Source organism: Akebia trifoliata, chromosome 2, assembly GCF_017979445.1.
Source record: "Akebia trifoliata isolate Shusen 1 chromosome 2, ASM1797944v1, whole genome shotgun sequence".
Lineage (NCBI taxonomy): Eukaryota > Viridiplantae > Streptophyta > Magnoliopsida > Ranunculales > Lardizabalaceae > Akebia > Akebia trifoliata.
The window spans coordinates 389356-406345 of NC_141376.1; the positions used below are offsets into that span (position 1 = coordinate 389356).

At 36.2% G+C, this 16990-nt stretch overlaps 1 protein-coding gene and 1 non-coding gene across 2 annotated transcripts; one reads left to right on the forward strand and one right to left on the reverse strand.

The window, feature by feature from the left end:
* Positions 1–2263: 2263 nt before the first annotated feature.
* Positions 2264–2336, forward strand: TRNAK-UUU (transfer RNA lysine (anticodon UUU)). Its single transcript has one exon. It is a non-coding gene; the product is annotated as a tRNA-Lys (tRNA).
* A 10180-nt stretch (positions 2337–12516) lies between these two features.
* On the reverse strand, positions 12517–16212 carry LOC147408510 (3-hydroxy-3-methylglutaryl-coenzyme A reductase 1-like). Its single transcript, XM_086418944.1, has 4 exons — positions 15091–16212; positions 14308–14489; positions 13843–14189; positions 12517–13207 (listed from the first exon to the last, which is right to left on the reverse strand). Exons 1-4 carry the CDS (start codon positions 16107–16109, stop codon positions 12965–12967), a joined length of 1791 nt encoding a protein of 596 aa, XP_086275070.1. The 5' UTR covers positions 16110–16212; the 3' UTR covers positions 12517–12964.
* Between the last annotated feature and the right edge of the window lie 778 nt (positions 16213–16990).

Genomic DNA, 16990 nt, shown 5'->3' on the forward strand with positions numbered 1-16990 from the left:
TATTCTTTGACATGTTGGCAACATGTTACCATGGTTGATATTTTGTTACAAAGGTTGGTCAATTAAACTCGGTATTCAAAGTGGGTTGAATCGGGTTTCATAGAGATGAGTATTTTATCAACTCAAACGGGTCAGGTTCATTAAGTCAAGAACGAGATTGATTGTCATTTCTTAACATAACAATAGTTATGTGGGTGACCCACGCAATTACGTGGATAGCTGACAAGATTTATTCACATGGCTGAAGTGCCACGTGGTCAGATTGATGTGAGCGAAGGAAAGGAGAATCCGTGATCGTATCTAGTAGATTGAGTCGGTCGAGTGGGAGTGGTGGGTCCCGCGAACACGTGACGATGTCTCCATGTAGACCATCCAAATAGAGGTCCACCAGAACGTATGGGTAAAGAAATAAATAAAAGCCACGTGAAATGTCCTTCTTTATACTTACTAGAGGGCGTTTTATTCTTTTCTTCCTTCGCTTTAATTAATCAAACTTTGTGACTTCTTCTATTCTATGGGTAAGCGGCGGGGTGGGCCCGCTACTTGCTTTAATAAGAGGATTACTATACGCATTAAGCAAGTGGGGGGAGTTCCCAGTTTTAGTGGAATGCATGTGTATGACACGTGCGAGGTATGAATAGAGTTGGTGGAGGGGGTGCATCGTGCATGTAAGTATGAATCATTGCGATTCAAGTAGGGTTTCAAAACTCGTCTGAGACTGAGATATATCGTCTGTATTGTCTCAGTATCAAGCATGAACAAGACAGATGCACAAGTCAATTTTTAAAATTAGATTTAATACCTTACATTCATTTTTAAAAATTTTGGATGAAACGTCTCAAACATATCCCAAATCTCGTCCGAGACAATTCAGTACTAGGGATGGATGAGACAAGATGCAAAAACGAGTTTTAAAACCATGGATTCAAGGCCTTATCTAGTTTTTGACGATGACCCTTGTAGTGGCAAAAGAGTAGAACATCATCAATCCAAATTATCTCTAAACATCGGTGTACTACTTGTCAAAAGAAACTTCAATGCCTCATTTAGATTCACTTTTGATTCTTTTTTTTTTAAATAAATGAAAATGACAAGTAAATTTTATCTTTTAGGAAGTTTCCAAAGATTCATGCCATCACTTACAAGTTCTTTGGTTTTGTCCCTTGAAATCTGAATGGAGATGATTCGCCTTTAAAATTTAGATTTTAGTTATTTTTATTTGTTTCATATCAGATTTCAAGCTTTACAAATCAGAATTCAGAAATTTTGAATCAATGAATGATGAACGATGGATGAAACTTTTGAAGTTTGATTTTTAGTTTTCAAACTTCAAATGTTTTTAGACTTCAGATTTCAGAAGTATTAGCAAACACAACCTAAGTTTGGGGTATTTTATTTTGTAAATTAATATTTAAATTCTGTTATGGTCATTCTTTTATTATTCCACGCACCCAATGCTCAAACAATTCCACGTAGTTGCAATTTTTTGAGTCATATAAGTCGATCATTTTCCCCGGGATACACAATAAAAATATTTATGATTTTGTGTACCGCAAGGCAAAAGATCTAATGTTATGTGACAGGGTGTATGTCAGAAGGGGGACGTCAGAAAATTATCATTCATTTTCTTTTGGTGCTTACTGCATATAATACAAATCTTGTGGTAATAAGTGAAGACAAGTTGAGCTTCAGATTTGAAAATCTGGAAATCTTTTTGGATCTTGCTTGTGTTGCATGCGGTCCAAATTTTAAGGGTTGAACTGGAAATAATATAATCTAATTGGCCGAATAAAGTTTCAAAACAATTATAATCCTAGACCTTATGCTCATTTGGTACAACAGTCCAAGAGAAAACCATTGATTTTGTTTTACATTAAAAAAAAAAAAAAAAAAAAAGTGGAGCCATCCCTTTCGGCTTATTTTTAAAATACAGCAAAATTTTGGCCCAAAACACTAGAAAACGGACATGAAATGTACGAGATCGAGGTCCATGTATAGAAGGCCGAAAGTAGAAGTTGATAACTTTTGAATGAAACTTTTTAAGGCTTTAGTAATTTACATCGCCACTGCTCATATCGTTCCTTTGTGGTCTGGGGAATCAAACTTTGGTTTATCTCAGTGATGGCCCACTAACTCCTTAATGACATCAATTACTGTTGGTGACCAATAACACTCACTGTTGGCAGTGGTCAAATCTTTGAACTGCCTTCGTTAGAGGATTAATTAAATAAAATATTAAAATACATGCAATATAAACAAATTAGCCGTCTTAGCTCAGCTGGTAGAGCGCGTGGCTTTTAACCACGTGGTCGTGGGTTCGATTCCCACAGACGGCGTTTCATTTTTAAAATTTTGTCTAGTAATTTCCCTATAATTTGGAGCCTAGGTGCGAGGCTCGTCAATTATTTTTAAGAGCCCAACAACAACAGCTGGTCCAGCAATGTGCATTGATTTTGCCATCATTTTATTTAATGGGCCCCAAAATCTAACCCGGTCGGCCATGATGTGCACAGGTCTTGCCTTCTCATTCCCAATCCAAAGTATGGTTGCAAAGCCATCCAGTTTCTGCACCACCTCACTCATTATAATATTCCATTATTGGTCATGACGTTTGGTGTAATTGTTATGGAAACATGATGAATTTTAAAGGTTTATTGCTTATCACAAAATCATCATATGGTCAGAAGAAGATGGTGCAAAGATTTCTCAAAACCATATGCTCTTGCCATTGTATATTTTCTTACTCGTCCAAGGACTAGTTCCGGTGCACATGCAACGCCCGTGCATCACAAGCACCAGGTAAGTGAGGGTGTGCCCCCATGGAAAAAAGAAGAACAACAAGTGTTAGGTCTTGATCGTGACCCCACAAACGAAATGTTGTGCTCAAAATATTCAACCAATAATTCTGGGCTGGGCTAGGGCCTAACAGAGTATGACCCAGACTAGCCCAACCCACTAGTATGTTTTCATGAATGTATTATTCATAAATAGTTGTACGAATTTATAACAAAAGACAACTAGAACAAATTATAAACAGAGATTTGCCGGGCAGACTTAATCTGTTACAATTTTATTACAAAAACTCACTACTTTTACAAGTTTGTTACACAACAAACTTGGAAGTGGGACCCATGTCATTGTAAATAATTAAATGCCTATAAACCTTCAGTTGTTTTAATCAAATGCCCATTTTATTAAAAAAAAAAAAAAAAAAAAACTAAGAGTATTATAGGTATTAAATCTTTATTAAATGATGTGGGTCTCCATGATCTGTTAAGAAAGAAACACTTTCCTCACCAAGTTAATAAGGAAATTTCCTCTCTACATCAATTTGTTGCATTCTAAAACATGATTTAATACTACAATGTTTTAGAGGACAGTTGATTTTGACTATTGAATTTTAATTTTAAATTTAGGAGTTTGGTAGCCGTCCATTTTAAAAATCATGGATCAAATTCAAAAAAGATTATTTTTTACTCAAAGTTTTTTCATGAATCTAGAAGGTTTTTGTGTTGGATTTGGAATATTTATAAGTCAGCCAGTTGAGCCTGGTTCAGGATGAGAGGTTTGTTGAGTAACAAGCTTGATAAAGCAGGGGAGTTTTTTTTTTTTAAATAAAAAGGAAATAGATAGCTCTTCCTGTAAATTTCTCTATTATAAATTCTAAGTTTACTTTCATGTCTTTCCATTAGAATAATTTGAGGGTCTAACTCAAAACTAATTGGCAATGAGTGCAGAGGCTCAGGAGCTTATAAGGAGAGAGACAAGGCAATGAATGTCCAATGTGGGACTAAACTCAACGCGTTCCCACATGCATGGGCCGGACTAGGCCAAAGCACATAGAAATATGAACTGGTTGATATGGAAGAGAAAAAGGCCCGTTCTAATACCATGATAAATTTGGGGGTCCAACTCAAAATCAATAGGCTTTGAGTTGGACCCCCAAATTTATCGTAGTATCAGAGCAGGTAACCATAGGGATGTAGGAGACACCTTACATGTGATGGGGAGTGTGAGTGATAGTCCCACATCACCTAAGAATCATGACCTTGGGCTATATATAAACTTGGGGCAATCCTCACTTTACAAGCCGGTTTTGTGAGGATGAGTTAGGCCCATGGGCTCCTTCGAAAGAAGGTTGATTTTAGGTTATTTGTAATCCATGTGATGATCTTATCTTAAAGAAGTCATTTAATATTTTTGTCATCTTTGATTATTACTAAAAATAAAATTAAACAAAAATGAAAACCAAGATCATTTTTCAGAAAAATGTTGACTTGCATCCATTTCCTCTGAACCAAAGAGATAAAAGATTAATCTCCATTCTGAGTTATCATGGCTGGGCTCAGTAACACGTAAATAAAATAGTCCAAGTTAGTGAACTTTGCACACCTAACTGTTCTCAGGCCTAGCCCATTTAGAAAGTGAAAACTAGAACAAGGCCCACAATTGCAGTAGTAACCTAAAGTTACAGTCTTAGTGAGAAAAATTCTCCGATTTTCTGAAAAGATCGTGATTAACTGACAATTCTTTTGAATCGGCTATTTAATCTTAGATTATTCCCAAATTTTTGAGAAATACATTTCTATATCATATTTGATAAGAAAATATATAATTTTGTTTTGTATATTATATCTACAAGTAAGAGTATATTTTATTTTTCCTTGTTGAATTTTGGCGATGATTCTTAACTTCGTCTCTTTGTTTACGTTATGAATGTAGCCACGGAATGCATGATTATAGGAGTAGAGGTGTCAATACAAGTCCTTCTAGCTGAAATTTGAATTAAATGAGCGGACTGGGCTGGCCCATAATAGGTCAATAAAAAATGCACAATTATAGATCAGATTTGGGTTTAGATGGAGCTGAATGGAGGAAAAAGATTCGTTAAGACCTAATCAAAGTCTTAGGAGAAAGTTTTGATGATGAAAATAGTTGGATTCAAACCCAAGGCCTTTATGGTAGATAAACAGGGTTCTGGTATAGTCTCCAAGTGCTGGGCTTAGCCCAACTCCGTAGGTTCTGTTTGGCCCGTTCAAGTTGCACCTCTATAATGTAAAAAGGATCCAGTGAACGGATTGAGATCATGGTTAAAAATCTCGTCCTAGATAGAGGTGACTCGCCCGTGTCATCTCAGTATCGTTTCGTGAATCAGACAAGACACCAAAGCCAAGATTCTTCTCTCTGGTTCATAGATTTGGACCCAAAAAAAAAAAACACACCCATCTTCTACGTTCACGGATGAAAGTTGAGAAATTTTCACTCATTTTAAGAATGATTATAATCCTTACCTACGCAAGTGCAGGTTTCCTAATCCAAAATCAACTCTCCTTTTTTGCTTCCTATTCGGTAACCATCTTCTTTTCTTCCCAAAGCATCATATTTATCTCTAAAGTAAATAATTACCAAATTGGATTGAAATGTCACTTCGAAAAATTTTAGGTATCCGTGGTTTTATCGGCAATGACACAATCACCTCTTACTTTTATATAGTTGTGGATATTGGTAATATATAGTAGATTTTACCCATGCACAGACATCCTCTTTAAGGTCAAGGGGGTTAAAGAGGAGAGACAATAAAGTTGGAGTGGTATTTTCGAAAGAAAAGAAGAGAAGAGGAAGACAATAAAGTTGAAGTGGTATTCTTGATTGAAAAATGCTTAATTGACTTCCTTCAACACTGAGTTGACGTGAACGTACGTGTGCAAAAAACTATAGATGTTTTTCCTTGAGATAAGATGAAAAGCATATATGGTTCTTTGTACACGTCTACATCAACTTAATGTCAAACACAATGCCCTAGGAAGTTAGTATGGAATGACTCTTCTTCGGAAGGTGGTAGTAGAAGAGGAAAGGTGCTAAAGTGGGGAGTATTATTAGAAAAGGGAAAAAGAGAAAAGCCAAAAAATTGAAAGTTTTCCTCAATTTATGTTCTTTATATTCAATAAAGATTGAGGTAGGGGGAGATCGACCTCTTTTATTAAACAGATTTTGCTATGTTTTGAAAATCCTATGGAACTAGTGATCCTATTTTGTATTAAAATTAGTTCCACCAATAAACCATTTGTTTTTTGAGTATTATCTTTGTATGAACCCATATCCTTGTATGAACCCAAATAAAGGCATTTGTAGAGGGTTTTTTGGTGGATTTACCTTAAAAAACTCAAATCAATTTGATAATAGACTATTTTTTCTCCAAGAACACGCAGTAGCACTAGTGTGATACCTGTGAAATACTCTTTAACGCTCAAGTTAGAATGTGAGGTGCTGAAAGTAACAACTAATAGCTATCTTTGATCATCTTCTTAAATATCCTTTCTCTCAAACTCTCTCTTCCTATTTATAGGTCTACCTCTTTCCTTAACTATTTGTTTAGTCACATTACCCACTTTCCTTGTTCAAGGGAATTCAAGCTTATCATGGAGTACTCATCCCCTTCTAAATCATAGGTAAAGCTCCTCTATATTGGAAGTAACTCTTTTGCAAAAGAATGTGATTGACAAGGTCAATCACTTTAAGATTCTCGAGATACCTTTCCAATTTGAATTCATAGACAATAGGACAACTCATCCCATCACTCTACCCTAGTCTACCCCTCTACAATGTGACGGCCCTGGGCAGTCAAATTTCATAAAATTCGATGGACAAAAGTCGAATTGACGTCAAAATTTTCATTATCAAATTTTTTTTTTTTCGATGGACCAAAACTATCAAATTAATGAAGGATGGGAGAAATTTGACAACTCTAAACCATCAAATCTGGAAATATTTAGAATTTTGACTGTCTTAGACCGGTAAAATTCAGTTTCTAAAATTTGTGGGCCTTGGCTTGTCAAATTTTTTTGTCGAATTTTTCAATTTTCATGTGGCGCTCCTCGTCTCGGATGGGTAGACACTCAACTTAGCTAAGCACTCCATGCTGAGTTAGTTAGGTATGTACCACATATTTAGACAATGATGGATCTTGCCTAACTTGTCAGCCAAATCACTCTTAGATTCTAAGACGTAGAGTCCATATCAAAAAGGACTTTAGAAAGAAAAAAAAATGTAGACATATTCTTACGTTTTTCACATGCATCGGTCCAACCGAATTGGATTTTACAAAATATAGTTAGTCCGATCATTGGATTTTTAAAACATTAATAATAATTTTACAAGCTGGATGCTCTGATTCGAATTACACATACGTAATGAAGTAAATTCTTTCTTATTTTCTGATTCTGTTAGGTAGCGTTGATACAAGTCACTTCAGTTTTTAATAGAACCAATTGTTCTGCTACACATGAAATGAAGTCCTGTGCAACTAGCAATTAAGAATTAAGGCATTTTAATATGAATCGCATGATGGCATTTTTCCAATTTATAAGATTGTCATTTTCATTTTTCTGCTGCAATAGTAACGTTTTAATCATTTTGTGCGTGTATTGAGAGAGAGAGAGAGAGTATGTAAGATTGAGCCAAAAAATCGTGATGACAGTGGTCCCAATTAGGAGAGATTACAAATTAATTAGTACTATGTGGATCTCACACTAACTTAACTAAACTAAACTAAGTTTTAAGCTACCAACCCTGTTTATAAGGGGCGGGGATTGAGGACTGGGGACGGGAGAGATGTTAGATATATGAGCTGTAGAGTAATCAGTTGGGTAGGTAGATATAGCTTAACATATTATATAAATTATTTAATTTGGAGTGAAAAGTGCAGCATCTTCAACGCATGCACATGGGTGGTGGGCTCTCCAACTTCACATGGATTCTTTAATGTACTAGGGACTTGGATACATAAGAGCTGAACGTCTCTCTCTCTCTGTCACACACACACACACACACACACACACACACCAGTCTTAGAATAAAAACAACGTAAACAATTGTCATCATCTTCTTGAGATCCCATTATGAACACTAATGACATTGGATTTACTGTGATTGTTTACATTTCTGATTTGGAAGTGCACACATAATCATAGATGCTTTTTACTTGTATCTTGAAGAAACACATCTACAGTTATCTGTGAATCCCACTTCAGAAATGTAAATATCGCAGTAAATCCAATGTCACTCCAGGCCGACGCCATTATGTATTAATTTGTTTTATTTTTTCCCCTCACTTTATGTATGTATGTAGAATCGTGATAATCTGACTTACCCACGTGACACACTCACTTGACTCTCCTGACGTGATAAGTTTGAGAACCATAGAACTGTAAGTCTTGGGATACAAAACTGCACTTCCCCATAAAAATGTGTATCCCAAGATGTACAAATCTACGGTTCCGACATTTGGTAAGTCAGGAGAGTTGATTGAATGTGCACGTGGGGTAGAGATTATCACGACTCATGCACATATAGTACTGGGATGGGAGAATAATGATAGATCTATGAAGGTGAGGAATAATATAAAAGATGGTAAAATGTTACAAGAAAGCAATCATGAGGGGTTGTTGAGATAAATAATTTGTTTTCCTTGTGAGAATCATGAGGCAATAAAGAAAGCAACATGACCACCACGAGGCTGTATATTACAAGTTCTTTTATTATGTACAATACATATATGGGACGTTAATTTCCATGCAATTTATTAATAACACTGATAAAATATAAAATAATAAAAATATCCTATCTTGCTGCCCCTCCCCAAGATCTTCATCTTCAGTTTTTGGTGATGAGATCACCATTTGTTCACGGCATGTTGAATTAATTATTCAATTTTCTCTAGTAAGCTTTGTCTTCTAAATCAATGAGAACAAAATAAATAAAATAATTCTCCTAGATCATTTTCTCCCATGGCGTTTTGGGTGGATCAAGAGTTTTGGGTGGAACGACCCTAAAGATTAAAGGATTGACTCAAATGGAACATGTTGATGATGAGGGTATTTGTATAATTCTATTCATCTTTCATAGAAGACCACTATCAAGGGGTATCCCACAAATTTTAAAAAGCATCGATCTATTTCAAATATCTACATAAACCCCCTATGGACACTACAAGAAAATAGGAAAATTTGACAAGCAAAGACTCACAAATTTTAGAAATCGAATTTTGACGGTCAAGACTATTTAAATTTTTTATGCTCCCCCGATTCGATGGCTTGGAGTGGTCAAATTTCTCCCATCCTCCATTAATTTGACAGTTTCACTTCGTCTCCATTGAAAAAAAAATATATTCAACAATGAAAAATATGATGCCTTGATCCATCGAATATAGGTTTTTTTTACGTTGTAGGAGGTATCTCTAAATTCTTATCTTTTTCATTTCAATAATTGACTAATATGAAACGACAAAATGAAAGTTCATGAAGGGTGTGGGGTTGCTTAATCATTATCGGATCCCTTATATCAAATAAGACCACATAAGGAACACCTAGAACTTACTATCTTACCAATGATAAGTTTTTTTTCAACTTTAACATTTTTTTTTTGAGTCATGATAAAATGGCTCATCAAGTGGCATACTCAATCGACTCATTGACGTGACAAGTTTGAAATCGTAAATCTATACACCTCAGTAAACATACTTGCACTTTCCCATAAAAAGTGTATCCTGAGGCAAAAAGATCTATGGTTTTCAAATTTGTCCATGTTCGTGAGTTGATTGAGTATACCACGTGGCGAGTCATTTTATCAGGAATCTTTTTTTTTTTCAACTGTCCACGTCCATATCCATGTCAGATGGGGGAATACTAACGTGCAATGCTTCATGGGTATATTAGAAACCTTTATCACCTCAAGTTTTTTAATAATGATAAACTGACTAAAAAAATCACTCAAAATTCACTCAACTGCACAAAATCATAGATATTTTCTCCTTGTGTGTGTATATATATCGTGTTAGAGTGACCTCGAGAGTAGATCTCACATCCCACATCTTGACGTGAAAGTGAATATAAATCATAGATGCTTTTTCATTCATATCTCGAGGAAATCATCTATGATTCTCATATACTTTCACGTCAGGGTGTGCCATGTGAGGTCCAATCTTGAGGTCACTTCAGCATTATTCTAAAATCATAAAGAGTCGTGCGAGAATGAATTAAAGTCCCTCCAGCATTATTCAATTGTAATTTTGAGGTGAAGTAGTATTAAGAGCCAAGAGATAGGCTGTCAATGAGTGGGTTCAGTTAAGATCGATACCTTAGATCAGTCCACTGGCCCAAAGGAGGTTAAGCCCAGAGCCACTCCTAACAGGTACGGCCAGATTCAAATTGGACTTCATACAAATATTAAATTCATGCAAATTTCATAGCTATTTGGAATCGGTGTTATTTTTCATCAAAATAAGGTCCAATCTCCCTTCTATTTGAAAATATTAATAAATTTGTTGGGATGTATTTTAGTTTTTTTATTTACAAAACATAAATTTACCTATATATAGCAAGCATAGATAAAGTATGGTAGTTACCAAATCAGAATACGGGTTTAAAATGACAAAGGAAAACCCTTAAAAAAAAAAAATTGAAGAAAACGGGAAAGAATCAAATAGATATATATATATATATATATATATTATTGAATATCGAAGTATCATTCATTAGACAACAATTCCAAGTATACAACAAATTTTTGAGCGAAAAAAAATATTATTAAATATCTATGTATGATTACATGTTTCCACAATTAATTATATTCATTTTATAATGAAAAAACCAGGTCTACCAGTCAATGTATCTTTTAAGCAAAATAATAAATTTGGAAGAAAGAAAAAAAAAAAAACTATAAAATGAAGGCATTATCATCAAATCCTACGTTAAACAATGAATCAAAACAACAATCAAGCTATAGAAATTAACCATTGGCATACAAAAAATAAGTTTAATTTTTTCTTTATAAAGAACGTGTTTAAAATGTTAAAAAAAAAAAAAAAAAAAGTGTTTTTTTTTTTAAGTCAACTGTTTTTTTTTATTGTTTTAATCGTTAGAGATATAAAACATGTTTTAAACGAGACACAATCGGTACATGGAATACATGGTGCAAGTGTCAAAGAAGTTGGTAATCCTTGAGGTTTAAACGAGACACAAACCAATTCCGATAGAGGGAGGGGAAGCGATATTGAATAGATGAGTGGGTTGATAGGGAGGGCCGGCCGGAAATCAAAGAGAAGTGAGTGGGATCAGGAGACGATAATGCATTTCTCGTTGATTGCGGCACCTCACCGACAGAGAGAGATTCGGTGGATTGGCCATGGACCGGGGAAGAAGCTACCACTCAAGGTTGGGTTGGCGATGGAGGGGGTAAGAGGCTGCTACGAATCACGGCAATCCGTCACTTCAGCTCCGCTGGTTTATGATTGAAAAATAATAATAAAAGGATTTTGGAAAGAAGTTGAAAATGGGGATATTTATGTTAGTATCTCAGTATCCACCAGAGGCAGGGGAGGCATATCATTTTAGGGTAAGGGCAATCTCTAATTTTCATAAATAAATAAATAAAAAAAATACAGAGGGAGGTCTCATTGAGAATTAACCCCCTGTGTTGAGAATTAGATAAATTGTAATGGTATTATGTTCTTGTGATTACTAAGGTGTAATTAACATTAAATCAATTGATGTTCTCATGTTTTTCATTACTTTATTTTAACTATGATCAACAAATTTAAATCATATTAAACTCTCATTTACCAGTAATAGAAATAGAAAAGTAGATAGGCTCTTATGTTTAGTTAAGGGTGTCAATGGATAGCCGAAATCCGAATTCGAAAATTCGGATATCGGATATCGGATTCGGATTCGGATGTCATTCTAACATTCAAATGAGTTTCGGATACGAATTCGGATATTACGATATCCGATTCGATAATATCCGCTCCGATAACACTACATGTCATGTATTTATGTTTTACAACAAAACGTTTCTATATGTATATATATGTGTTATGTATTCGTTTCATACAACGAAAATTTATTTTAAAACTTCATCTTCTCAATCTAACCTACCTTAATGGCTAAAGCCGTAAAGAACCAGACGACACGGCGGGTTTCGATCGAATTTCGACCGCTATCTTCTTCTGCCGGCGAGCATCAAGTACGCATTCTCTCTCTCTCTCTCTCTCTCTCTCTCTCTCTCTCTCTCTCTCTCCGATCTGAACCGGTCGGAGTGATTTTTCAAACAAGTCTGTGGGTTTCGTCATTTCAACTATGCGAACTCCGACAAGTCTTTCCCGGCCGACGAGCATGCAGGTACATACTCTATCTCTCTCTCTCTCTCTCTCTCTCCGATCTGAACTGGTCGAAGTGATTTTTCGAACAAATCTGTGAATTTCGTCAGATATTTTATCGAATCGGATATTATCGAATATCTGATATCTTTTTCGGATTCGAATTCGAATGTCTGTCAGGGATATCTGATCGGATTCAAATTCGAATTCGGATAGTATTATTTATTTTTGGATTCGAATTCGGATATAGCACTATTCGATCGGATAGCTATCCGTTGACAGCCCTATGTTTAGCTTAATTGGGCCCCCTCTCTCTCTCTCTCTCTCTGCTTATATGTACATTAGTGAACGACAGAAGAAGAGACCACAAAAATATTTGAATAACATTTTAGATGCATTTGTCCACACTCTAATAATAATAGTAAAACAGAGGAGAGACAAGAGAAATAGATTACAAATTTAAACAACATTTTGGACAAGTGGAATTACAAGGATTGAGAGAAAAGAACCAAAGTAATCCTCCCAACTAAAGTTTTGTTTAGAGTACCTACACCATCCTTTACAGCTGTTGAAAGAGAGCAAACTCACGTGGTTGCAGATGATAAAATAATACAAACAGGCCACCTTGTTTTATTTGCCAAGCTTTTCTTCAATCCAACCCACTTGTCTTCCTCTACTCTCTCTGACTCACTCAAAATTTATTCTTTTTTTTTTCCTTTTCATTTTTCCTTCTTTTTTTTTTTTTTTTCTTTTTTTTTTTAAGAGAGGGCTTCTTAAAAGGTGAGTGAGTAGCTTTTACTCCCCACAATATTAAGAGGACATTTTGGAGACATCCTTGCTTGATCTGTTGTATTTCATGTGACTCTGAACAAGTTGCCCAGCTGCAATGGCAGACATGAGAGAGAGCTCTCCAGCAAGAACTGAACCAGCTACAATGGTGGCCAAGGTCCTTGCATTAGATCCTGGCAACTCTTTGCTTGCACCCTTAACACCAAGTAGATTCAGACAAGCAGATTGAGATGCAAGTTGGGTCCCACCTCCTACTGTACCCACCTGATATATAAAAACAAAATGTATTCAGAAATATGATTTAAAGATATGACTTTTTTTTTTTTGTCAATACTAAAGAGGCTTGCATGGGCAAATTTATTGAACAAAAAATATGACAAAATGGGACCAGTATTTTTTCTTTCTTTCTTTTCTAAATTGCAAAGCAGATGGTTTCATGGATTAGATTTACTGGAGGACAAGCTTTTAAACTACTATCAGGACAAAGGAGGAGGACTGATTCTTTCAAAGTTCACAAGAACACGTCACCTTGCCCACAGACTTTACCACCTCACCAGTCACCAAGGTGGTAGCTTATTGAAAATAACCACCATCATCACCATAACCCAAACTTGTTCAATTATAATAGGTTGTGTAACAATATTCTTTTAAACAGATTTATTATATATATATATATATATATATATATATATATATATATATATATATATATAAAAGATAATACAGATATTGAGTGATAAACCCATCTATATAGTTCAATCTTGGATGGAACAAAATCATTGAAATTTCTATTTGAAGAAAACCCCAATCAAATGTATCTTGTTTTTAGTAAGATTAATAAGATAAAAAATTGAGACAAACATAAGGTTGTGAGTAGTGGGGATGACAAGTTAAGTCACCTCAATAGAAGGCATGGTCACTGAGATGTGAAGATCCCTTCCATCATTAACAGCTTCCATCATAGTGATGCAGTGAGAGCTCTCTATGTTCTGTGCTGGATCTTGGCCGGTAGCTATGTAGACGGCAGAGACGATGTTGCTGGCGTGAGCATTGAAGCCACCAAGGGCACCAGCCATCGCCGACCCAGTAAGATTCTTCAGCATGTTAAGCTCTACCAAAGCTGGAACAGTTGTCTTCAGTACCTTCCTCACCACCTCTTCCTTGATGATTGCCTCGCAAACTACAGATTTTCCACGTCCTTCAATCCAATTCACTGCAGCTGGTTTCTTGTCAGCACAGAAATTTCCTGCAGAATTCATCAAAAAACTCGAATAGTATTAGAATTTAGGCTTGATTATCGATAATTACACGAATCTAAGACAATTATTTTACAGAATTAAGTAGGAAGGTAAAGAGGATCTAACCAGAGATGCCCATGACGTCCATGTCGGGGAAATCGCTCCGAAGGAAATCGAGGACGTTCTGCACACCTTTGGATACCATGTTCATCCCCATTGCATCACCAGTGCTGCAGCAGAATCTCATATACAGGTTCTTCCCTGCAATGGCGCATTGGACGCTTTGCAGTCTCCCAAATCTGCTGGATCTGCAAGTAAAAAAATTCCATGGTGAGTATATAAGAATCAAAATTAAATAAATAAATAAAACCTAAGATCCTAACGTGAGAAAGAAAGAAAGAAAAAAACTGTGAACAAAAAATATGATTAAAACCTCGAATTCACGTGGATTTTCACATAAATAAACCCATCAACATCAAAACAAACCAAGTCAATACGGCAATTAAACCCAATTTCCTCAAATACCCTATAAAATTCATCCAAATTCCCATACAGACCATACAATACAATTAGCAAATGTGTCTAAAATTTTATTCAAATCGAAAGCGCGTTGAAATCTGGAAAAAAAAATATCTTGAAAAATCACTGAGATCTTCACATCCACCTAAATAAAGCCGTCAACTTCCAAAACATTCAAAGTCAACAAAATTAAACCTAATTCCCACACAACCGGTCTATCAACAATTCAAAATAAAAAATAAAAAAAGACGAGACGAGACGAGACGAATTAAAAACAATAAAATGTGTCTCAAAAAAACAAAAATTAAAGCAAGAAATCATAAAATTTACAAAATTAAAAAGTGAAAAATGAGGTTAAAATTCAAAAGGGGGGTTAAAATTGAAACCTACTTGTTGAAAAGGACAGACAAGGTATCGAAATTGGCTGGATCCTCCATGAAAAATTTGAGCTCAGCAGCCCTCTTCGCTGTTCCAAACCTCACTACAGGTGCTCTTGTCATCCCATCCTTCAACAACACACTTGTGGCTCCACCTGAAACGTAAATTGCCTTACAACCCCTGTTCGTGCTGGCTATCAAACATCCCTCCGTCGTCGCCATCGGTACCGAATACTCCCTTCCGTCGAGTAACAAAGGACCTGCAATCCCCACCGGAATCTGAACGTATCCAACCGGCATCTCACAACACTGCCCCAATATCGAGTCGTAATCGAATCCTTCCAACGGCAATCCAAAGAGAGATTTTCCCGTAATTCTCTGCAAAGCCTCGCGACGTATCAACGCCGCTCTCTTACAATCCCCAAGTTTTGATTCGAGGGAGTACGATGGGGTGGACCCGGAAACAACTGATTTGATGATCTCCTCGTCTTCTTCAGAAGGAGGAGCGATAATGGGTGTTGGAGGATCCACCATTTTGGGAGCCATGGGAGGAAGGGAAGCAACAGGAGGAGGAGAGCATTCTAGGGCAGCAGGGCAGGGCCCACTACGGCGACTATCATCTTCGATTATGAACCGCTCATTTTCATCTTCGACATCCCAAGCATCGTTTGATGCGCGAGTGATGAAAGATTGGACGAAATCGATGCCGAAGAAACCGAGTAGGTAAATGAAAGACGCGATGAGAGACACGATCGCAGCGATTTCTGAAAGGGTGACCACGTGGAGAGGAGTTGACGTACGGATCTTCTCACGCCAACGGTGGAGAAGAAAGTAAGCGACGGAGAAGAAGAGAGTGAAAAAAACACCATTTGTGAGATAGAGAGGGAGAGGTAGGGCATCAGAAGCTTGTGGGGTCGATGATTGTTTATGATCAACGGTTTTGATTGACTGGTGATGGTGCGGATGGAGAAGTCCGCCTGGTGCGTTGGTGGACGGGCGAGTGGATTTGGTATTTCGCCGTCGGACGTCCATTGTACACCGGCGGAAAAGGAAAAACAAAACACAAAAACAGGACAGAAGAAGAGAGATGAAAGAGAGAGGCAGACCCCTTTGCGTTTCTTTGGAGTGAAGAAGAGAGAGGTTAGGGAGGGGGTTATTTATAACTGTGGGCACGAGGAGCAAGAGAAAACCCCACACGTTTACAGCGTGCAATACCCCGTCTACAACGTACAACCGGTCAACCTGCTTCGTTACACACTCTTCTCTTTCCTCCCTCCTTCGGTTTCCGGTTTTTTTTTTTTTTTTATATAAGAAAATATATAATTATTTGAAATTGTATGATTATTGAGTGTTGTAGTTTGGTGACCTCTGTACCGTGGGTCACATGGGCTGCTAAGTATAAAATGGATATTTTTTCATATACCCTCAGGGTTTTGATGGATAATTTTTCATATACCCTCAGCATTTTGTAGTATATTTGGGGTACCCAGGTTATCAAGATGATGAGATATCTATCCCTTTGGACTATGAGCTTTTGAAGTAGGACTGGTAATGGATCAATTCGGTAACGGATCAATATCATATCATTATCGATCTAAAATCTTAATCTTATGAATAGAATATGATTTGATACAATAAGATCAGTGAATTGTTTAATTGGATTTTATATGATTAAGATTTTGTTCAATTCAAACCTAATTCAATTTGATCTAATGCCAATAAATTTTTTTTTTATTTTTTATAAAGAAATTACGTTTTAAAAATAAAAAAGTTAGGGTTTGAGAGAAACTTGGGATTTGGGTGAGAGGGAAAGAGGGATTTTTTGTTTAATGGGGCATAGAAGGATAGACAGACTTGATCAGAGACCTCAACAACCACCTTGTCTTCAAGAAAATGAGCCAAGATCTCTTATT